A 25,902-nucleotide genomic window follows, 5' to 3' on the forward strand; every position below is an offset into this window, starting at 1 on the left:
TGCCACAAGGTATGAATTTACTCCCATCTCTGTCAGCTTGTCCCTAAGGAGGTTGAACGCGCTAGAGTAGTCCAGAAACACAATTCTTACAGCACCACTGCCTCTGTCCAAGTTGGAGAGGGATCGGTGTAGCATATACGGTAATCCCTCACTACTTCGCGGTTCACTTTTCGCGGATTCACGACTTCGCGGGTTTTTAAATACAAGTGATTGCCCACCTATCGCGGAAGTTATGTTCCAGACCCATCAGCAACAGGAGAAAATCCGCGATATAGAAAGACCATACAAATAAACATTTTTATAGTTTAAGCCTTAAAGTACCCATCCCACATGCTTTAAACACATGTAAACTTAAAAAACACACTGTTAACACATATGATATGTGGATGTCGGGCTAAGGATATGAGTAACATCTCACTATTATAAAACATTTTAACTTCACGCAAGACAAGACAGTGAGACAGGAAAATAGGTGCTGTACAGGCTTTTAAATTATTGACACGCAGAGCGACAAGCAGCACAAAGCCAGCACAAAGTCCACTTCTCCTTAGCATTCATTCAGCTCCCACCCCCTTGACAATGCGAAGTGGCAGGAGCGTACTGTGCCTCCGGGGAGGGTGATTTGAGCGAACGTGCGTTCAGCCCTCACACACCCCCACTCCTCCTCCTCCTTCCAAAAGTATGCAGAGCGACAAGCAGGCATTTTGGCAGAAGCAGCACAAAGTCCATTTCTGCTCAGCGCGAGTTCAGCTGCCCCCCTTCACAAAACGAGTGCAGACACATCGACGTCTGATCGCTGCGTGCTGTGTGCAGTGTTGGTCTGCGGTGTTTAAGAATGTAGAAAGTGTTTAAGAGCATAGGAAGTGTTTATAAGAGTGTGGAAAAGGTTAACAATAGAGTGAGAAGGGTTTATAAAGCCTTAAAATATGTATAAATAATAAAATAAATATAGGTCGCTACTTCGCGGATTTTCACCTATCGCGGGGGGCTCTGGAACATAACCCCCGCGATAGGTGAGGGATGACTGTAGATGATGGCATCCTCTGCTCCCACCTTCTCCTGGTATGCGAACTGCAGTGGGTCGAGGGCGTGTTGGACCTGTGGCCTCAGGTGGTGAAGCAGCAGCCTCTCCATGGTCTTCATCACATGTGACGTCAGAGCGACGGGCCCGAAGTCATTCAGCTCACTAGGACGTGATACCTTTGGGACTGGGGTGATACAAGATGTTTTCCAAAGCCTCGGGACTCTCCCCTGTTCCAGGCTCAGGTTGAAGATGCGCTGTAGAGGACTCCCCAGCTCCAGCACACAGACCTTCAGCAGTCGTGGCAATACTCCATCTGGACCTGCTGCTTTCCTGGCATGAAGTTTCCTCAGCTCTCTGCTCACTTGCACTGCTGTAATTGTGGGTGGGGATGTCTCTCCTATGCTGGTATCAGCAGAAGGATGGGTGGAGGGTGCAGTACTCTGAGGTGAGGGTGAGAGTGGGTTAGGGTGGTCAAACCTGTTAAAGAAGTTGTTCATTTGGTTTGCTCCCTTCACGTCTCTCTCGATGGCGGCACCCCGCTTCAAGCTGCAGCCAGTGATGATCTTCATCCCATCCCACACTTCCTTCATGCTGTTATTCGCAACTTCTGCTCCAGCTTTCTCCTGTACTGCTCCTTCGCTGCCCTGAGCTGGACTCTGAGTTCCTTCTGCATGCGCTTGAGCTCATGCTGCCTTTAAAAGCCTATGTGTATTTACTTTTAAGCAGTATTTAACTGCCAATATCAAGTACAGTCATATGAAAATGTTTGGGAACCCCTCTTAATTTGTTGGATTTTTGTTTATCATTGGCTGAGCTTTCAAAGTAGCAACTTCCTTTTAATATATGGCATGCCTTATGGAAACAGTAATATTTTCAGTAGTGACATTCTGTTTATTGGATTAACAGAAAATATGCAATATGCATCATAACAAAATTAGACCGGTGCATAAATTTGGGCACCCCAACAGATATATTACATAAATACTTAATTGAGCCTCCTTTTGCAAATATAACAGCCTCTAGATGCCTCCTATAGCCTTTGCTGAGTGTTTGGGTTTTGGATGGAGGTATTTTTGACCATTCTTCCATACAAAACCTCTCCAGTTTAGTCAAATATGATGGCTTCCCAGCATGGACAGCCTGCTTCAAATCATCCCATAGATTTTCGATGCCATTCAAGTCAGGGGGCTGTGATGGCCATTCCAGAACATTGTACTTCTCCCTCTGCATGAATGCCTTTTGTAGATTTCGAACTGTTTTGGGTCATTGTCTTCTTGGAATATCCAACCCCTGCGTAACTTCAAGTTTGTGACTGATGCTTGAACATTATCATGAGGAATTTGTTGATATAGGGTTGAATTCATCCGACCCTTGACTTTAACAAGGGCCTCAGTCCCTGAACTAGCTACACAGCCCCACAGCATGATGGAACCTCCACCAAATTTGACAGTAGGTAGCAGGTGTTTTTCTTGTAATGCGGTGTTCTTCTGCCATGCAAAGTGTTTTTTTTTATGACCAAATAACTCAAGTCAATTTTTGTCTCATCAGTCCAAAGCACTTTCTTCAAAAGCAAAGTCTAAATGAGCATTTGCATACAACAAGCAACTCTGTTTGTGGCGTGAGTGCAGAAAGGGCTTCTTTCTCATCACCCTACCATACAGATGTTCTTTGTGCAAATTGTGCTGAATTGTAGTACAGATACACCATCTGCAGCAAGGTGTTCTTGCAGGTCTTTGGAGGTGATCTGTGGGTTGTCTATAGTAATTCTCACAATCCTGCGCATATGCCACTCCTGTATTTTTTCTTGGCCTGCGAGACCTGGGTTTAACAGCAACTGTGCCTGTGGCCTTCCATTTCCTGATTACATTCCTTACAGTTGAAACTGACAGTTTAAACCTCAGAGAGCTTTCTGTAGCCTTCCCCTAAACCATGATACTCAACAATCTTTGTTTTCAGATCTTTTGAGAGTTGCTTTGAGGATCCCATACTGTCACTCTTCAGAGGAGAGTCAAAGGGAAGCACAACTTGCAATTGACCACCCTTAAATACCTTTTCTCATGATTGGACACACCTGTCTATGAAGTTCAAGGCTTAACGAGCTAGTCCAACCAATTTGATGTTGAAAGTAATCAGTATTGAGCAGTTACATGCATTCGAATCAGTAAAATTACAAGGGAACCCACATTTTTGCACAGCCAGTTTTTCACATTTGATTTTATTTCATACAACTAAATACTACTTCACTAAAAATCTTTGTTCAGAAAACACCCCAGTACTCCGATGTTCCTAGGAAATGAAAGACATACCACTTTTACCTTTTTTTTGAAAGTAAATTATTATGCAGGCTGAGAGGGGTTCTCAAACTTTTTTTATATGCCTGTAATTGGATCAATCTGTGAGAATGTATTTATTTTTGTGTTAGACAAATGGAGAAAGCTTTTTTTTTTTTTTTTTTTTTAATGAAACTTTGTTTCAGATAGGTACATTTATGGAAGAAATTAAAACCAGTAATGGCTTGTAATATGAGAAGCATTTAATTTTCATTTGTCATATAAATTATGGATTAATATTTTCTGTATATTTTATTAGTTAACGTATGTATTTTAAGGAATTTTTTTTTGTATCATCTTTGAACATTCTACACAATATTTTGTTTAAAAAAAATAATGAGTAACACCCAATGATTTAAAGTTTAATTATAAAACTTTAAATCATCTTTTTGTGTGCAAGAGTTTAGTGTAAAGGTTTTAAAGAAAATTTTCAGTAACATGAAATTGATATCGGCGCTAAACACTTCTGATTGGAGGATATGAGTGATCAGACTTTGTTACTATTTCTACTGTGTACTAGGTCCAGAAGTAGGATGTTAACTGCACCTGCAGTGTAACTGATAAACTACATTGCACTCAACAACGTACCTTTCAAATATATGATATGGTATATGCTTTCACTACATTTGTCACATTTTAGGGGTTATACTAATAAATATTAATTTGCCTTCAAAAAGCAAATGAAAGACACAAATTTAGCTTGAATCCATTTTAGCAATGAATTATGCTGTTTTGCCCATTCTGCTAATTGGCATATTCTCAGTGCTTTGTGCACAAAGTAAATTTTATTTTCGTATTAACAAATGGAGCAGCTCATTCCATTGCCCGTGTAGGCATGCCATGATACTTCATCTGAAACTTGCCTCAATTTTTACTTGCTCCAGCTGTTAGTAGAAATGCCAGATTGCATAGTGTTGTATGCAATTCAGTGGGAGGTTAATACAATTTTACCACCATGATCGTGAACTGTATGAACCACGTCGATGGATGCTTAAACAAACATCCATAAATATGTTCAATGTAATGGGAGAATGAATGCGAAGCCTCTGTTCCTTTTTAGGGTATTAAAAAGGTTATTTATGATGGCATCATTTTGTTTCCTCTTACAACTATGTAACACTGCAAGTTGAACAATTAATACTCCTATCTGATCGGTCAGATTATTGCACTAACAAAGCACAAATTAATCTGTTTCTGAACGAACTCCATAATGGGATAATTGAAACAACTATTGCCTGTATTAGGTGGTCTATAACACACTCTTAATATAAGGCCTCAATCTCTAATACTTTCTGTTGGAATCCAAATATCCTTAATAAGCTGTGGCTCACCATTTAATTGAAGACCACTTGCATGCAAATTGTTTTACATAAATGGCAACTTCACCCTCTTTTTTTTTTTTTTTTTTTTTTTTTTTTTCTTTTCTTGTTTTTGTTTTACTTAAATAATGTGTACCCATCTTTTTTTATTGTGAAAGTGTCCTAAGGTTCCTTTTTTATTGATGGATAAGTTAGTCATAGAAAAATGCCTAAATAATGTTCCTGAATTTATTAAACATTGTTTTAGATGTACACTCCACAATACTTACCCCTTGAATCCTTAACAAGGGAGACTGATATTAAATGAATAAGGTAAAAAAAAAACTGCTTGTTGGATTGATTTCAGAAATAGCCTGCAATGACTGTGACACTCCCAGTGAACTGAGAGTTTGACACATCTGTCTTAACATCTGATGGCTGTGTTTGGAAATTAATGCAGCATTCACTACTTAATGTAAAATGGAGTCCTCCCTCACACCTCCCTTGCCTAATAAATGTTGCTTGTACTGTGTACCACAAATTTAGTTTAAAATTTTGTGACATTTATAAACTCAGCCTAAAATTATGGTTGTTAAATGAATGAAATGAATGGGTCATGTGCTGTGATTTAAACACCCAAAATCCAAGAATTTTGGTGAAGGTTTATTATGAAGAATTAGAAACTTGTAAATATGTACACCAAATTTAGAGCTTATCATCAAATTACCTCCTGACATTCTTCTCTGTTGAGGGATTCTACATAGATACTGTAGATATGTTGAAATGGAGTGATGCTTAAGTATGCCACTAAAAAGCATGTAACAGCAGTGACATTAGGACCCAGAAGAGATTGCAGAGGCTTTGACTATGGTCACATTAATTATCTACATTTCTTTTTGACTTTGGCTTTGTTGATTTAACCTCGACTCCCTGAATGAGTAGTGAAGAACAAAGAACCTCAAAAAAGGCATCAATATCTGGCGAGAGACTAAATACTCCTTGGACATTTTACATATTATCACTGAGTCGGATTCCAACTTGTCGGACTTTTAATCAAGTTGGAGCTAGACATCAAAAATGAAAGTGAGGTACTAACATCAGCTGAACAGTCCCCAGTTGATCATTTGTGCAGCTGATACACCTACAGTAGCGTTTGCCTGGGAGGACCACCACTTCTGATGACAAGAGGTACAACCCATATTGTGTCACACTGCGATTGCCACCGCTGCCCGCAGGCTGTGCGAAGACAGCCAGGCAGCCGGCCCACCGTGCATTCCTGCTGGCCATCGAAGTATCCCTGTGCAGCCACTGCCACCAGAGTTGCCGAACATGTGCCAACATCAGCCACAGCATGTAGCAACAGACATTTTATGTTGAAATCATTGCTTTGTGTGCTTTTCAGAAAACTGAGTTTTTTGGAAAAAATATTCAGCCCTCAAAGAGTTAATCTACCATAACATGGAAAAATGCTCGGAAGTTCCTTCAAGCCTACAGTCCGAGACCTACAGTCTTTGTTACAGCTCCGGAAGGAAGAAAGAGTAAAACTATAAGAGTATAGTTGCTTTGGTTTTTAGATGTTAACTTTTCAAAAACTTGCCTAATATTACTTTTTAAAAACTGAAAGGACGAATAGCATACCACTGTGTGCACCACCAGCCTGGAGGCACACCTATAGCCAGCCCTGCTGCAAGCAACATGTTTATAATTGTGAACTCTTGCCAATATAACTGGCACTGACTACTGTTATATATGATGATAAGCACTGCTTATTGTGCTGTCAGGAGAAATGTCTAACATCTCTTTTCTTAGTGTGCTCATACTATAAACTTATGTATTTGTTTCACTAACACTCTTTCTATCTACTTTGATTGCTAAGCGCAAGGCAGGAGCATTTGCAAAACACCCTTATTAAGTTAGCTGAGGTTGCATCGTTTTCATTTAAGTTCACTTTACTACACACACACCAATTTCCTTTCCACTGTACTCTTTCAGACATAGTCAAAAGCTTAAATTTTTTTTGTTTTGGCAAATGCTGCCTGATCTGTGCAAGAGGAAGCCCATTTAAGAAGCACATGGTGATTAATGAGTGGGTCAGTGAGTACGTGGATTACAAAGAGTTTAACAAACTACTTTAGTTACCATGGGATATTAGAAACATTCTTAAATTAACAATCAGTCTTAAGATGGTTTTAAGATATTCTTAGTATTACGATGCTTTCAAGAAACGCAGCCTAGTACTCCAGCCTGATATGAGCCCCGCATGCATTGTGTGTGATTTTTTTAATTTTTTTTTTTTTTTTTTTTTTTTTAATTAAATAAACTTGCAGGTCATTTGAGGGGTGCATTAGCTGACCATATAACCATAGTGAAGATACTCTGAAAATACTTCTTCTGGTAGATTAATTTTGGTTTGTGTCTTCACTACTGGGTTAAGCATATTATGTGTCTGTCTATTAAATGGAGATGGAATAGTAACGGGGAGAGTCCCCAACCCACCCAGTATTCTGCACTGACCCCTAGTATCACAGGCTCTGTGGATGTGTGTTAGTTGTAGTGATAGGAGCTCATGAGATGCTGAGAGAGAGAGAGAGAGAGAGATGAAGGACTTGAAGCATATTTTTTTTATCTCGGAGAGTCACAGTGGTGACTTTTTAAGGCTGATACCGATCACCAGTTTCATGCTACTTGATGGACCCAATACCAATTCTATTTTTTCTTTTTTTCCCCCTTGTTCCCATTTAAAAATATATTTTGCACCAAGCTCCCGCATAACCAGATGCACATAAGCCTTATTTCTTAGTGTATTTTTATAATTGAACTATAGAGCACAGGTGGTAACTGTTAATGTTTTATTAACAAAATGAAATTCTGTAGGCTTATTGCTCAGTGACCATAAAAATAATAAATAAAACTTCCTGAAAATATATATGGCATAAAAGAAAATAAAATGCTACCCATAATTACGTACAAGCTGTCACATTAATTTTTTTCTGCAACGTACCTACCTGAAACAAGGCTGCTTTAAAAAAAAAAAAAAAAAAAAAAATCGCATACCTGCATTTATAGGTTTTAATCAGTTTCAATCAATTGTTCTACAGCTTTTTTTTTTTTTTTACTATTAAGGTATACTTTTACTATATGTATATACAGTTTTTTTTTTTTTTATTTTTTTTTTTTACCTTCACTATATTAGCTAGGTATTTATAATTTTTGAGGTGTAATTATAAATATGGATTACCATTTTAATAATGCAGTACTTGTTTCTTACCAAAACTTAATATGTGCGATTATGCATATGTAATTTAATACATGCACATTCTTTTATAACTACTCAAATCAGATTTTTTTTTTTTTCCCTTGTTGAAGACTCCACATTTAGGGTTAAATAGCACGTTGCATCGGCCCTTCCAATTTCACAAGGAAAGTCCATTTATTCTAATTGATATTAGCCGTATAAATCAGTCTAAATCACCAGGTTTGTGTTACTAGAAGTGGCTGATTCTAGTTTCTGTTCCTTTTTTTTTTAACCAGCCACGTAGAAGCCTTATGTTCTATATTAAAATGGTATTTTTCAACTGCAAAGTACACGTTACCTGTTTAATTTTTTTTAACAAATTGAAGTTCTGTAGGCCTAAGTTTAAGTGGCCATAATAAGTACTAAAACAAATACAATCCCTTTTAAAGTAAACATTTTACACTAAAAAATCCTGTACAAAATTAGTTATAATGCACATGCCATAAAAGAAAATACAATTCTTGCCATAATTACAAACCACAATTCTAATAAAATGTTTGCATTTATAAAGAAGATTCAAGGTTAACATGCTTAACAAGTGCACTCATAAAATTGACACATTCTGCTGTCTCTTTCCATGCACAGGACGACTCTTCAGATTATCATTTCTCAGTTTATTACTCCACTTTCTCTTAAAGTCTACCTTGTTTCTGTTTACAGGAAGTTTGGTAGCAAAATGATTCCTCATGTACCATAATACTTTGTGTAAAGGAGCAATACAACAAAATTATTGTGAAGTTTAGAAAAGCAGATTCTGAAAAAAGTTTCTTTCAGATCATCTAATTTTCTGATCACAGATTGAATCATTTGGAGTGAAAGTCGGACGCTCTTGATAAGTAGCCAATCGATTTAAAGCATCCACAGTATTTATGCATGGTGCATTTTCAGAATGTTAGCAGACATCTGCTGTGTCCAGCCTACACAGGCACCGAATATGGATTTTATTAAAATAACAGTTTAAAAAAATAAACCTTGGATGTGCAGACCTTCTCACCTACAAAAACCAAATGTCTTGAATATGCAGCTGCATTTAGATCGGTTACTCAGTTTTTATGCATCATTGAAGCTACAATAGTTAAGTGCTTTGTGTCAGATAAAATTAAGGTAGTCCTGCAAAATGCCTCAGCAATTTCGGGTTTGATTTGTAAGCTGCATAAACATCAGTAAGAAAATATTTTTTATATTTAAAGTTTCAAATTTGTATTTCCCATTAAATTATTAACCCACAAAACACTAATTTGATTTTAACAAAATATAATTGAGCTGGTCATTTGAACAAAATAGTGACATTATTGCAACGTGAATTTGTAAATACATGTGGTAAAAGTATCAGTCAGTTTTTCGTAGTACTAGAATCTAAGGTGACAAAAATAGAAGTCATCTTCTACAAAGATTTTTCTTTTTTTTCTTTTACAGAGGAAGAAAGGAAAGCTGTTCTGTGTCTCACTTTATGTGAGATTCTGGAAACTGCTTGTTTTAATAAATCTGAGTCCTTCTGTCTGGTGACCTGGTCAAAAGGAAAAACTTCTGAAGACAATGCCAGCATTTCTGAAACTCCCCCAGAGTCCAGTCAGCGTTTAGAAGATGAACAACCATGTAAGACTGAGATCTTTTTAATATATAATACAGTAAAGCTGTCATTGGGGCGAGGAGTGGGCTGTAAAGGAATTTACAGTTAAGTTATTGCACGAAAAAAATCAAGGGAAATGCGTATGAACTGGTTTAGATAGAAACCGAAGATTCTGTTGGATGTTTCAGTAAACCAATGTGCATCAAAGGAGTAATCTGCACCAGAGTACCATTTGAGCTAGATAATATAAAACATGTTTTTAGTTCTTTTAAAGTATGAGTTAATTGAAAAGCATGTGACCAATGGCCATGCATTTTTCTTTTTGCTTTTGACTGTTACAGTTCCTTTATTTAATTATTTAGTGGAAGCAATGTATAGCACTATTCTGAATCTGCAACAAATGTTTGTGGAAATAATACTGTTTTATTGCCAGTACCCCTCTGTACCTCTGCTAAGTTGGGTCTCATGCACACACTCTTCTTCCCCCATCCCAAGTACACTAGCTGTGTTACCTGGCCTCACCCGAAAACTTTCCTAAGACAATAGGTCTTAGTTATAGTGGCAAGCATTAATCAGATGTATCAGAAGTACTATGTAAGTAACTAAGTACTTTTCTGTATGTAGTATTTGTTTGTTTTGTGTTTTTCCACCCAGGGACTAATTATTAGTTCACTGGTGCTCCTAACTCTTGAACATACCATACCATTTTCTAAGCTGACTTAATTCTGAGTAAGTATGGGTGGCAAGGCAGGAACAAATCCTGGTGCCAGTCCAATATGGAATTGAATTTATATGTATTTTATATCTCCTTATGAGGAGACTAGGGTGACAACCAAATAGGGAGTACTGCATGTACCCTTGAAGCCCAGTTGGTAACCATGTCTTCTCTGAGTTTCGCCTCACTGTTCTTTGTCCATTTCACATCTCATTTTCCACACAGCTCGCCATCTCATCTTTGTTGTGTGCAGGGTAGCTGCCCTTTTTCTGTCATCACTATTCCTATTTCTCTGCATGATTACAGTGCCAGCTTGTACAATGATACCGTTCTCCTTGCGGCATTCATTTGCTTGAACTACATGCTCCATTTCTCTGTGCGATCACAGCTGAGGCTAAAAAGGACACGTTGCCTAAGAATACCTCACTCAGTACAGCTTTATTATTGTCAAATATCAAGAAATAAAGCCACATGTGCCCGCTTTTTTTTTTTTTTCCCTGTAACATCAAATATCATTCAAATTTGTCAAGGCAATTTTTAAATTTTGGGGAATTTAGTTTTTCTCTTTACGCTTAAATATTGATATATCCAAATTTTCTTTCTTAGCAGATACCTATTGACTAATTTTAAATAAACATGTTTTTTTTTTCTTGATGAGAGAGGGAGAGGGATTCTGTATTTGGAGAATTAAATCACTGTTTCTAAATACCACAACATAAAAGTCCATTGATATGCATTGACAGCAAGCAGATCATATTTTTTTTCCCCAACTGATTTAATATGTTTGGAATACCGCTGCATATTCCACTTTTAAAAATTTAAATACATTTGTTTTATACATGTACATACATTGTCTTTAGCTTCCGATGATACTTCATACAGACTACAGGAGTGCATTTTATTCAGATGGCTTATTTTTCCATTATTTCTTTTGTTAAGTGCATTTCAATCAATAAAGGAAAAAAAAAAAACAATCCATGCTGCTATGCACATTAGGGTTGACATTAACTCAATTGATCAGTTTTTTAACTAATAGTTATTGCCAAATGCTTTCACTGTAGCTTTCCATTTCAAAGAGAGAAAAAAAATCCGCTTGCTGCTTAATACCCAAATTTTACATAAGGCACATAACATTTTTATTTTCCTGTCTCCTTGGTTTGAATATAGTTGTTTAAAAATGCAGGCTACACAAAATGAGGCTGAGAAAAAAATAATGCAAACATCATTTGTTGCGAATGTAAGAATTCTTGATTACACTGTTTTTTCATGGTACAGGAAAAAAACATTAGATAGTATAGAAGATATACCATGTCAGTTCAATAGAAGTGTGACAAAAAATAAAGCATATGTTCAGTGTGCCAGCCCACCAGAGCTCCTGTTTAGACGGAAGTAGGTAAATTAATTTAAATAATAAAAATATTTATAAGCAATATGAGAACTGGAAAGTCCTATTTATGGATAATGACATTATGAAGAATCATCCTGCAGGAAATGTTAATTCCAGCAAAAAGTATAAAAGAAAAACTCTGGACTTTGCAAATATGGATCAACCACAGTTTGAAGATAGAAAATCATATTTCAGGTTTCTTTTAAGGCAGCAGCCGAAATTATTTTAATGAAATTCAGTTCAGGGTTTCAGGAATTCAGAGCCTTATTTTGCAGCATCAGGTTCAGTTCAAGAATCAATCCTGAATAACTTGCAGGGCACGCTCACCCACACTATCTCAAACAGATTCAATTTAGAGTGGAGAATCAATCTTGCATGATTATTTTAATAATAATAATTCTTTGCATTTATATAGTGCTTTTCTCACTACTGAAAGCGCTCAGCAATTGCAGATTAAGGGCCTTGCTGAAGGGCCCAACAGAGCAGAGTCTCCTTTGGCATTTACGGGATTCGAACCGGCAACCTTCCGATTGTCAGTGCAGATCCCTAGCCCTAGCCTCAGCCTGGGGTATTGGGGGAAAAAAAACACTCAAAGATGTAAAGAATGTGCTTATTTGCCGCAGTTCGTGATTAGACCGGAAATCAAATTCAAGACTCCCGAGTTGTTATTCGGGAGCACTAATAATTATTATGTGCACCGCTATTAACAAAATGAGTAAAGTCAATGTTTTTGTGTTATACTGAAAAAAGAAAACCCTTATTGAAAAATGTACAGGTAAAAACAAATAAGTGGAAAAAAATTAAATTGGGGCTAAAGTAGTAGCCTTAAACAAAGCTTACAGCATAGTCTATAAGTCTATAAAAGATATCAAATAGCAATTAATATTGATTTACACTAAAGATTAATCTTGAAAGTAGAAGCCATTGGCATCTACTTAGTAAATTTAAATTGCATATTGGTAGAAACAAAAAAAATGCCCTATATTGAATGTTCCTCAATTTAGGTTTAGGCCAACAGTATATGTATGTATGTATGTGTGTATGTGTATGTATGTATGTACTGTCAAATAATGGAAAGAGTACGCGACACGTGTTTTGCCCTACAGTGTGTATGCCTGATGAGCCCAAATTAGGGCGAAAAACGTGTAGCGTACTCTATGCAACATTCCATGATCTGCTTCTCGAAACTGAAGAGGGCACCGTGGCGGATGTTTGCCGAATGGCAGACCAACCACAAGCGTTACCTGATGGGTAACCACCCACAAAATTCAGGTTGTCGAGACTCGGACTACGAATGCAATGAATGTAATTACTCCAGACCTACAGGCTGTCAAATAAATGAACCACACACCGTGGCACAGCGTAAAGGGGCTTTGTCTCTGACACTGACGTCCGAGGTTCGATCCCTGAGAGGGGAGCAGTAGATTGTGTACGCCTGATGAGCCCAAATGAGGGTGAAACACGTGTCACGTACTCTTTGCATTATTTGACAGTAAACTATGCAAAATATATAATATATAATATACATGCAGTGGAACCTCGGTTTGCGAGTAACTTGGTTTACGAGTGTTTTGCAAGATGAGCAAAAATTTTTAATACATTTTGACTTGATAAACGAGCGAGGTCTTGCAGTATGAGTAGTATGTATACTCTTTGTCTGCTGAGCGTCATGTGATCACAACTGAGCTGATGGTTCTTCTCTCTCTCTTGCTGCGGGATTGTGGGCAATCGTCTCTGTCTGAGTCGGCGTGCCTCACTCATAGTAAACATCCGTACGAGCGTATACTGTTTACAACAGCATTAGCATTGTGACCGTGTGTGCTCACGCGCGCATGTGTGCTGTGACGTGCGAGTCCCCGTCTTGCACACTGACACAAAGCTGAGTCAACACCAGCTTTATTCAGCTTGAAACAGACACCGCAGTCAGGCAGTGCCCTGCGCATTTATAATGTTCCTTGTTCCTTATATCACCCATCGACGGCAGGTGCTTATAGCATGTCTGCGATCTTTTCAGATTCGCTTTTACAGCGAACTGCTACAGCGCTGGGAGACTGCGATTGCTTTGGGACACTCTTCTGCGTGTCGTCCCATTGGGTGGAATCCCACAAGAGTTTAGAAACTCACTCACACCAGTCATGATTCTTTTCAAAGGTAAAGGTGCAGGTTAATTTGTTTTATGTATTTTTACTTTATATTTTGTATTAATCATTTTTATATGAATAGTTTTGTGGAACAAATCATCTGAGTTTCCATTATTTCTTATGGGGAAATTCACTTTGATATACGAGTGCTTTGCACTACGAGCACGTTTCCAGAACGAATTATGCTCGCAAACCGAGGTTCCACTGTATTACAAATTATGCACCTACTGATATACCTTCAATGTACAATTCACGAATGGCATTTCATGTTTTGGTTCTAGTGATAACCATTTATATTGGTTTGGTCCACTATCTTGTTGGAACTTGCTCTTCATTCATCCATTATGCTATATCCTAACTACAGTGTCATAGGGGTCTGCTGGAGCCAATCCCAGCCAACACGGGGCACAAGGCAGGAAACAAACCCCGGGCAGGGCGCCAGCCCACCACAGTGGAACTTGTTCTTTCCACTCATAATTACTTACGAAATGTAATAAGTTGTAAATATAAGCTGAGAGACTGAGTAGAAGCAACCGCTAACATCTACAGAAGACACAACTAGGCTAACACAAAACTCAAAGTGCAACACTCGCTAAGGTCTACACAGTAGAGCTGAACTGTTGCACTTCTGTCACCGAATAGTTGCTAGTAGAATTTTTTTAGCTAACAGTTACAGCTGCTTTTGGCTTTCAGATGTTTAAAAAAATATAAGCTGTATTTCAGCAAAACGTGCACTGTAAAAAAAATAAACACTACTTTTGAGATGTGGGACATAAGTCTGTGATCCGCATATATTGTACAACAAGTTGTAAAGACCCCCACCCACCATTTAGCCCAGGCAACCTGAACGGAGAAGTTGTGAAAATGGGACCGGGCATTGGCATTAGTGTAAACCCAGATGATACTGGACTGTAAATCTATACTTCTGGAGGTCCAAAAGTCATTGGATAACCTGGGGATTTGTCGCCTTGTGTGAAGCCATCCATTGTTAAGGGGCTTTGTCTGTCCCTAGAATTGGTTTTATAGCCCAGAGTTTAATATTTGTGCATTCTCAATATTCTCTTTTAACAAAGGTTTGATTTTTGAAAATCATATACGTAACTGGGTGAGATGCTGTAGAGTATATCCTCCTTTCACCGTGGGTTTTTTTTTTTTTTTTTTGATATCCATTAGGCCATATATAATATAATAATCCCATATAATAGTTCAAAAGGGAAAAACCCTATAGAGGCATCAGGAACCTCCCAATAAGCACAAAGTACCAAAGGGAGGAACTGAACCCCGTCTCTGCCATTTTCTCTAACCACCTTTCTTAATATTTGTTTGAGAGTCTGATTAATCCTCTCTAATAAACCATCTGTTTGAGGGTGATACTGAGGTTTTCAAATGTTTTATTTTTGAGTAACTTGGCAAGCTCCCTGAACATATCTAAAGTTAAAGGCATTCCTTAGTTCATAGGTACTTCATGATGCAAAGACCCCAACAAGTTTCTGTACAATATTCTTTGAAATAGCCTGTTTCATGGGAATGACTGCTGGATATTGTGTGGTATAATCAATCCGAATATATTTATGGCCTCTAGTGGAGTGTTCCAGGAGTCCGACGATGTCGTCCCCAAGCCGTTCAAATGATATGCCAATTAAAGGTAAGGGAATGAGAGGAGTGCGGTCCTTCCGAGGACTTTGCTGAAATTGGCACTTCGAACAGGAAACACAAAACTGGCAAATCTCCTCATTTACCGCTGGCCAACAGAAGCACACATTTATTTTTTCAATGTTTTTTCAGCCCGCTAATGGCGTCCTAAGAGGTGGACTGTCCCAACACACAAACATCCCACCGGTAACTAACACTAACTTAATGGAGGCGCCATCATACTCAGCCGCCCAATATAACAGATCATTTTCCAGTTCTAAATTTGGCCCTTCCGGAATGGGATTAGTGGTAGATTGACTGTCCAAAATCACACCATTAATGGCAAATTTCAGGGAATCCTAGTTCCACTGTTCTCTCTTCAAGAATGCTGTAATTTTCCAATAAGTAAAATGTATCTGAGCCAAGGGCTTAGGGCTGATCTGTGTAGATGTTACCTCCCACTGTGATGCCTTGTCAGACGATTCTTACATGAATGCCAAAAGGTCCTTGGTGTTGCACTGCATAGTTACACCTTTAGGCTTGCTCTTTTTTAGATAAGAATGGGTGGAATCATTTTAAGACAAGGAATCTCCATCAATCACTAGGCCTGCATTCTCACTGGGTAACGGTCGAGTCCCTCACCTTAGATGTTCGACCAGTGCTGCCCCAGTATCACAGCCACTGTTTTTTCCACCAAGTATGTAATGATACAGGAGGTGGTTCTGTACTACTGTGTTTCCCTGTGGGTATAGTTCAAACTGATCTTTCCTTGAATCCACTATTGCATAAGAATATATTGGTGAGAATGGAAATGTTGCTGTCGGAATCCATTAATCTATTAAATACATCCATACCTGTACAAGGCAGAATTAGACGCTTAGTGACTGTTAAAGGATAAAACCATGATCCTTGGATGTATCCACATTCAATTGTTTCCTTCTGTCGAGTGCAGAACTTTGTGTCCTGGCTTGTTGCACTTGTGGCAGCAGACTTGAAGTGGTAAATTCTCTTTGGGCAGAGTGCTGAGGATTCTGCTTTTTTTTTTTTTTTTTTTTTTTTTTTTTTTTTTTTCTTTTTCATGGGCCTTGTCTTCCCTATATTTACAGAGTATTTCTGCTCAGTGTCTTTTGAGGATTTTAATTAGACTGTCAATAGTGACCTAGTTCAAGTGTTGAAGTGCAAGAGTCTCTGGTTGTGTGTTAGGTTATTGCCAAGGTTATTATAGTTAACGAAAACTAAAATAAAAGCTGAAACTATTATTAAAAAGCATTTTCATAATTAACAAAACTAAAATGAAAAACTAAACAAAACTATTAAAGTAGCTGGAAATACTTACTGAAATAACTTACTAAAAATATTTTTTCTTTCTTTAACCCTTGTAACTTTTAACTCTAAAATAGAAAGTAATCCACATACAGATCCGGGGTCTCAGTGCATATAAAGCGTATAAGGACAATACGTTATAAATGAAACTACGATGAATAAGCGAAGAAGAAAGCAGTGCGGAGAAAAGAGACTCAAAAGCGTTGGAGAGAAAAAAAGAAAAATTAATCTAGGCGCAAATTCAGAAAATAAGGCAAGTAATTATCAGCCCTTAACAAGTGGAATTGAAACAAAGCACGTCCAATCGGGCTCTAAATTAAAAGACAGAGTAAAAGACAAAGTAGAACTTCATAAAGACGTTCACAAATGTTGGCGCTATACACATGCAAAGCAGATTATGAAAGAAGTGCAATTCGAAAGGCTCCAAAAAAAAGAAAGTGTGCGCGATTCAAATGTGGAGAAAGTTAAATATTTTGAAAGTAGGAAAATTAGAAAGTATAAAAAAAAAAAAAAAGTAAAGATCGCAGTAGCGCAAACAAACGGAAATTAATACTCAAAAAAGGGAAAATAATCGCCACAAACCAGGTGTCATTGGGGGGGAAAAAAAGCAGGACAAAGCGAGGTCAGAAATAAGACAGAGTAGAAAACAAAGTAAAACGTCATAAAGAGGTTACAAAACAAAAGGGACAAACATATGCAGAGCAGGTTTTAGATTATTCAGGATAGGTTTCTCTGTTTGGAATTTTAGCACAGACAAAGTGATCTGCATCATCATCAGTTAATAATTTTTTTTTGCAAAGTAAACAATAAATGCATGTGAGGTAAAAACACGTTTTTGAAATTCTCTGACTTCAAAGCCTTACAATATTTACATACTTCTGACATATCACCTGTGTCCATATATTCGATCTCTATTCACCTTTTAGTTATTTCTCCGAGTAATAATTTCTCTTTTTTTTTTGCGCTAATGCGATGTTTACTTTTTTTTTTTTTTTTTTTTTTGACACTCGTTTTTTTCTGGTTTCATATTCTGTATCTTGCTCTGCATGTGTTTCGTGCCTATGTTTTTTTTGGGTCTTTTGAATTCCAGTTTTCATTATCTCTAAACTGACAGTCATTAAACACATGTCTCACTGACCATTTTAAAAGATTCAGCATATTTGGACTCGAAAGATTCCAAATATTGTTTTTACAGAAGTTCTGAAATAAAAGTGAAACTAATGAAATAGCAACAATTCAAAGAAAAAAAAAAATCTTAAAAGGTGTCCGGAAAACCAAACACGGGGGTTGTCAAGCGAAGCGAGCAGGGGGCAAAGCCCCCTAGTAATGTATATATTGTTCCTAATCTCAGATGCTGACTCTTGTCGTTTTGTGCCCATCATGCACCTATTACCTACTCTTGCTCTTCTCATTAAGGGTTTAATGTTCTTATGCATGGGGTATTCAAGTCTCACTGCCCCTAACTTTGACATTAAATGCTTGTTTTCCTTTGTTTCCCTCAATACAGCTAGGTGGGGTCTGCACACTGATTCAAGCCCAAGAGCCTGTTCTTCCTAAGCCCCCATGATTTTCACAACTGTCAGAACACAGTAAAAACCATTTTTCTGATTTTTGATATCTTTCTTCAGGCCTGCAGGTGGCAAAATTCTGTCTATAAATTGTATGTGCCTGAGAGAGAATCAGAGATCCAAATGGCTGATAGAAAATAACAAAGAACGGTATAGGAATTTTTTGATTACCATCTCAAAAGCTTTAATTGAAGCACATTCTTTTGGAGCAGGATATGTTGTATGCTGTAGACATTTAGAGTAAAAAAACCCTCAAACCTTAAAATTCATATAAATTTCATTATAAATTGGCCCATACTGGGCAATTTAAAGGAAAAGATAAAAAGTGCCAACAGTCAGCTCACATTTGCTCTGCTCAAATTGTATAGAAAATATTTAAAAAATTATAAAATTCTATAAAATTGTTCATATTCAGTATCCGGTTTTGATTATGCTTGTTTTTATCAAGCAAAAACAAAACCAGATAATAAACCACTAACATTAAACTTCTATTAAACATTAACATTCCACTAACATTAAACTCCTGTTATATCCAAATCTGTTAAGTGTACAGTTCTGTCTGATTGTGACACTAAACTCCATAGTAGCTCCATGCCATAATAATTACTAAAACTGAAACTAATAGATATTAAAATGTCCTTATGAAATAAAAACTAAATTAAAACTAAAAATACACGAAGGAAAACTAAACTAAATTTCCAAGTAAGGTCAGAAAAAATATAGAATTAAAAATTATAAGAAGGCAAAACTATAATAACCTTGGTAATCACAACCTATGATCTGTACAACTTCCTCTGCAGAATATGTGTACAATTTTCACCATCAGGTTAACTTAAGATGTTTGGCATTGAACTGCCACTCTCTGCAGAATCACGCATGTTCATCTGCCATCACTCCATATCTCTCTAGGAGTTAGGGTTTCAATAATTTGATGCATTCTGTTCTGAAGCTTTTCAGCTTCTCCGGTTAGAAATGGGGAAATTTATGTATGCCCAGTTTGCCTTTGGCCAGTTATGTGTCGCTGCTCTCTTGTAAATCAGTCGGAACACTTCAATATTGACCTTGGGATATAAAGGCAAAAACATACCTGTGACAGCCACAGAGCTCTTTCTTTTCAGAGTGCCCCTCGTGTGGTTCGTTGGGCTTTCGCCGCCTCCTAAATTGGTGTTTTGGTTGGCAACCTGGATCCAAAGAGCCTGGACGTGTTCCATATGTGCTGCAACAAATGTGGTTAGCTCAATTTATTTCAAATCAAATTGAATTTTATTTGTCACGTACAAATTATACATAATTTACAATCTACTGTAAAATACTCTGTTGATTGTGCCATGAGATGAATATGAAGGGAGAATAACAATACATAACTTTAAAAATTCAAAAATCATTAATAGCATTATAAATATGTAATAATAAGTAAACAACTCTCTCACATTAAGTAATTTATTTAACAATAGGGCACCACGTTTTTCTAGACACTTTCCTTATTTAACATGTGGATGGACTGGTGGGGAAAAAAGCTCCTCCTCCTCCTCCGTGCCTGTGGACTTTAGGCAGGAGTAGCAATTACTTGACCACACCACAGAAAAGAGGCCGTTATTGGGATGGTTTGTGGCATTGCTAATTTTCCTTGCCTTGCATCAATATCACTTGGTGTAAATGGACCACGTCAGATCCTCCATTATTTGGATATCGAGGTAGCTGAAACTGTCCACCTTTTCTACCTGAATGCTGTTAATACTGAGGGGGGTTTAGTGCCTCTGCTGTTTCTTCCAAAAGTCCACAGTCTGCTCCTTTGTCTTACTGACATTTAGTAGAAGACTGTTGGAATGACAACAGCATGACAATGGAACTAATTGTAAAGTCAGCCTGGGTGAGCATTCCTAAACTTCACTTCCAGAACTTTTGTTGAGTCAGCATTTTCTTTTTTTTTTTTTTTTTTTTTTTTTATAATTGATTTTATTGTAATGATTCCATACAACTAGATCAATTTTTACAAAAAAAATAGGATTGAAAACAAATCAACCCCTACCCCTGAGAAAGAGAGCATGGCCAACGGACTAAAACTTAAACTCATCAATTTATTTCTTTTTACTATTAGGAGGATACAGATAAATGGGGAGAGAATCTACTTCCTCAGTGCTTTAAGAGCTTATTATAAAATAATTATTGATTAGATCCTGCCAGGTTTTGAAAAAGTTCTGCATAGATCCTCTAAGTGAGAATTTGATTTTTTCTAATTTCAAATAAAACATCAGTTACCCACTGACTTAAAAGAGGAGAGCTAGGATTCTTCCAGCTTAGCAAAATACTGTAAGTCTGTGTGCCAATAGTGTAGTGAAGGCAATCAGTTTATTTGTCCTTCTCCACTTCAAGTCCATCTGGAAGAACACCAAACACAGCTGTTAGTGGATTAGGAGGGATTGTGACACCAAGGCTGTCTGAAAGGCAATTAAAAAGTTTTGTCCAGAATGATGTTAATTTGGTGCATGCCCAAAACATGTGACCCAGTGAGGTTGGAGCTTGATTGCAGCGTTCACAGGTTGGATCTTGCCCTAGAAACATTTTGGACAATTTTTCAAGCGAGACCAATGTGCTCAATTTATAATTTTAAGTTGAATTATTGTATGCTTTGCACATATGGAGCTCGATTGAATTCTCTGCATTGCTACCTTCCACTCCTTTTCTGATATGTTGAGTGAGTGAGAGATCCTTTTCCCATTGTCCTCTTGGATCTTTGAAAGGGAGGGATTGTAAAATTATTTTTATATATTGCAGAAATGCTGGCAGAGTCCTCGAGACTGAGCAATATTTTTTTCCAGCATAGAGGAAGGTGGGAGATGGGGAAAATCAGGCAGGATCTGTTTGACAAAGTTTCTAATTTGAAGATAGTGAAAGAAATGTGTTGCTGGAAAATTAAATTTGGAATGTAATAGTTCATACGAAGCAAAGATGTTGTCTATATAAAGATCTCTAAGCAATTTAATCCCAAATGTTTTCCAGATATTAAAAACTGCATATGTTTGCGAGGGTTGAAAAAGGTGGTTCTCATGCAGAGGTGCCACAGATAAGATTCTCCATCTTAAAATGCTTTCTACATTCGTTCCATATTCTGAGTGAGTAAAGCACAATTGGGTTATTAGTATATTGGCAATAATATTGGGGCACAAAGCAGGGAATATAGAGAAGTACTGCAGGATTTTATTTCTATTGCTGACCAAGCTTGTGTATTTTCATCTTTTTCTGTCCAGGTTTTTATAGCTTGTATGTTTGCTGCCCAGTAGTAAAACTGAAAGTTAGGTAGAGCCATGACACCTTCTGTCTTAGGTCTTTGTAGAGTTGCTCTTTGGATGCGTGGATGTTTTAGGTTCCAAATAAATGTGGTTATGGTTGAATCTAATTGCTTAAAGAATGATTTATTGATGTATATTGGAATGTTTTGAAATAAAAAGAGAAGCTTAGGCAGGATATTCATCTTAACAACGTTAATTCTTCCAGCTAGAGTGAGATGGAGGGTTGACCATCTATCCAAGTCTTGCTTAATTTTTTCCATACAGACGGCGAAATTTTGTTGATAGAGATCTATGTTTACTTGTGATATTTACCCCTAGGTATTTAAACTGATCTGCAATAATAAAAGGGAAGGTGTCCAATCTAATATTGTATGCTTGAGAATTCACTGGAAAGATCACACTTTTATTCAAATTAATTCTGAGACCAGAGGTCTTTTGAAATTCTGTAAGTGCTGTTAAGACTGCAGGCATAGTATTTTGTGGGTCTGATATATACAAAACCATATCATCTGCGTATAGAGAAATTTTCTGTTCAAGTCCTTCTCTGATAATCCTTTTATCTGATAAGCATTTCGACAGTGAACTGCCAGTGGTTCAATGGTGATTGCAAATAGCAGTGGTGACAAGGGGCGTCCTTGTCTGGTACCAAGTTTTAGTTTAAAGTAGTCTGAGTAAATGTTGTTAATACAAACTGAAGCTTCTGGATTGGTATACAGTAGTTTGATCCATGCACAAATATTCGGGCAAGTCAGTGTTTTCAATGAATTAAAGCTTTTCTGAATTGGTCCACCATTTATACATTTTGTGAGATGGCCACTCATAACTGGTTGTTCCTCCAGCCAACTCTATTTGTAAATATATGCTATTCTACGAAATATTATTTGACACTGTTGACTTCTTTGCATTATATTTTTCATGTGTTTGTTAGTTAACTTTCTGCAAATAAAGTGATTATTTTATAATTATTGAAAACAATAGGCAGTATTTCACTGAAGAGTTGCCATCTTGATTTGAACATTAAGAGCATCCTTGACTATGGCACAGGAGGGTGGATGTGGTTTTCTTCCAGCAGATGAAAATGCTAGCTGTGGACTAGGGGTGTGCGGTATGACCAAAATTCTATATCACGGTATTTTTCTAAATTATCCTGGTTTCACGGTATTCGATGGTATTTTTCTCCCCGTGCATGAGTGGATGTTAACCACATTTTCCACTGCAATTACTGGCTAAGAATAACCTATTCCACTGTGAAGAGTATTGTACATTGTACAAAAAAAAAACATTTTAATGTGCACACAAGTATTAATACAGTTTTGCATTGCCCCATAAAGTGATAGTTTTCAAGGGGGTGGCACTAATGGAGAAGGTATCACAATGCATGACAGATGCAGTCAAAATATAGAACCTTTTTATTGAACAAATTTTGCAAAAACAAACTATAATTTTTACAACATATTTTCAACCATACAAAGAGGCATTTAGACTTAGTAAAATATCCAGAAGTGCTTGTCAAAAGTTGTATTGCACTGAATAAATAGTAAATATTTTTTGTAAACCAACTACACTTTCTGTTAATGTTAACAATCTCTGTCCACTGACACGTTAGTGACTTTTTAAACAACTTTATCATCATTAAACTGCATAATATTTAAACTAATAAATAATAACAATAAAATAAATAATAGTATTATTACTGATAGTTGCACTATTACTTCAGGACTTCAAGCCCAGGTGCATTACACAGTATTCACCAAATTAAAATAAAATACAACAAGTGCAACTTGGTGATGACATCTTTACCAACTGAACCATCATTTAGGCAAACTGCATTAATATGGACCTTGCTTCAAGCTAAGCTATACTGGGAAGAAAAAAACAAACTATATGTCGAGAACAAAGTCAACATTTCCACTTTATTCTCATAGTTTACTTCATAATTAAAGTAGAATGTCGTAAACTAAACTTCTTCCTAAAATCCAATGTTTAATCAATTACTTAATTTACCCCATTATAAATTAATGCAGCACATTAAATGCTTTGTGTTACGTTCCCGACCCAGTGGTTAATCACTACGCTTCTTAAACTGACTTCCTCCGCACTAAGAGAAGACAGCGATCACCATACAGAATCCATTCACTTCATGATATTCCTGCTTTCTGAAAATTTAGAATGCTAAGATAAATACTTGATATCATTTTCATGATGAAATGCATTAAAGCAGGTATTACACATGCATGGTAGTGAGGCGGTAGTGCTGCTCCCTCACAGTAAGGGGTCCCCAGGTGTATGTTCAGTGTAGAGAACTTTATGGCAGGTGTGACGAGGCTCCAAAAAACTGGATGTATGAATAGCTATCGCACAGGTTTAACTTAAATATTGTGTAAATGTTGGGTTTGTGATCTGCTGGTCGGAGACATGAACACAGAATTCAATGCATGTTCTTCTGAGCGGGCTATCTTTATTGCATGCATGCTGTCTCTATCTGACGGAGTGTTCAGAACTTTAAAAATATCTTCGTTATACATGTTTAATTATGCCATCCATTTAGAGTTGCGCCCATCTCTGAACGAGTCGCCAGCACATCGCAGGATGAATACAAGCAAAACTTACACTGGCAGGGTCAATATAGCACAACAAAACCCCACATCCTACATGACTTTGAAAGGAAACTGAAGCACGCCGAGTAAACCCACCAGAAAAACATGCAAATGCAAGGCAGGCACGCCGCCGTGCCCCCGTATGATTAATGCATGCTTTAATGCATTTCACCATGAAAATTATATTAAGTATTTATCTTAGCATTCTATATGTTCAGAGAGCAGGAAGATCATGAAGTGAATGTATTCTGTGCGGCGATTGCTGCCGGCGCCTCCTCTTAGTGCAAGAAGAAGTCAGTTTAAGAATCACTTAACACAAAGCATTTAATGTGCTATATAACTTATGACGGGGTTTGAGAAAATCTAGTAAATTAAATATTCATTTTACAATGAAGTTTAGTTTACGATGTTCTACTTTAATGACAAATTACAAGAATAAAGTCAACATGTTGACTTTAGTCTCGTCATAAGCGTCAAAATTAAAGTGGAAATGTCGAGAATAAAGTCAACATGTCGTCACACTATTACACAGTACCCAGGTACATTACACTGTATTGAAAACAAATAAAACAAGTACAACTTGGCTTGCAGTATTATCCAGTAGTATAGAAACAGTATTTACACATCTGACCTTTTAAAACTAAAGTATCTCCAGGCGACGGACGTGACTCCTTTTTTACGGCAAATGTTCTTCTGTTCATCATGTTCAGCTTTATCGTCAGCTTCAGTTTCGGAATGTTCTCGGTCCATTTTCACCGCGCAATACCTGTGCTACCGCTACCTATTTGGTGGTGTAGCAGTGAAAAAGGTCCCCACTTGAACAGTTTCCCTCTGCGCCACGTTCCGAACGTCGTTTAGGCAATTTAAACCGGTGTTGCGGTATAAGAAAAATCCATATCATAAAAAAAATAAAAAACGGTTTTCGGTATGAACCGGTATACCGCCCAGCACTACTGTGGACATTAATAGGCTGGATAACTGGCACCATTCCTTTGCTTCTTCGTCTGTGACTGGCTCAATGAATGTAGAATGGTGTTCCTTTTACATTATGATCTTAGACCTTTTTGGTGTTTCTGAATCTGACGTTAATTTTTCATTTAATATTTGTTTTCTTATTTATGACTTTTTTTTCCCTCCATGTTGTATTTTATGGGTGCCACTATTTTGTGGATGTCTGCTTTCATGCTGCTAGGGAAAAATTCATTGAAAGCATGCAATGTGTTTTATCAAAAACATGATAGTATAAAGTTCAGAGCTGTGCACTTCTAGTCATCAGAGATCCCCCAGGAATTGTGTACAGCTATTAGCTAAAACAAAAAGATGCAATTATGGCTCACAAATTTTGGATCATTCTGTTGACAAAGACTTGGATCTGTCAAAATAGCCACAACACAAAACTACATTTTTTTTCTGTTTTAGAACTTTGGCACGATATTGTGACTAAAATTTAATCTTTTATTTCCATTTTAAAACCAAAACTGCTTCATGGTAATCAAAGCAGAATTTGGGCTTGACATATTAATACAGACTGCTTAATCCTGCTGTGAAGACTTTATCCATTTTCCCTCCTATTATAAATTTAGCACAAGAATTGATTCAACTTTTATTTCTCAATAGCTGGCCTTGCTCTTTACTGATAAACGCATCAGATCCATCTGAACACCGGGTCACGGGGGTCTGCTGCAGCCAATCCCAGCCAACACAGGGCACAAGGCAGGAACCAATCCCGGGC

The 25,902-nt window shown here is 37.2% G+C and overlaps 1 protein-coding gene across 3 annotated transcripts in view; it reads left to right on the forward strand.

Moving 5' to 3' along the window:
- Positions 1-25,902, forward strand: part of mindy3 (MINDY lysine 48 deubiquitinase 3) — a 196,322-nt gene that overhangs the window by 15,743 nt on the left and 154,677 nt on the right. For 2 of the 3 annotated variants that reach the window (XM_051935919.1, XM_051935918.1), the window contains exon 4: positions 9,364-9,543. In XM_051935919.1, the coding sequence (XP_051791879.1) occupies positions 9,364-9,543 (180 nt within the window). Of the gene's footprint in view, positions 1-9,363; positions 9,544-25,902 lie in introns of those variants that run through there. The other variant, XM_051935920.1, reaches the window with a different exon arrangement.

Source organism: Erpetoichthys calabaricus, chromosome 13 (assembly GCF_900747795.2).
Source record: "Erpetoichthys calabaricus chromosome 13, fErpCal1.3, whole genome shotgun sequence".
NCBI lineage: Eukaryota > Metazoa > Chordata > Cladistia > Polypteriformes > Polypteridae > Erpetoichthys > Erpetoichthys calabaricus.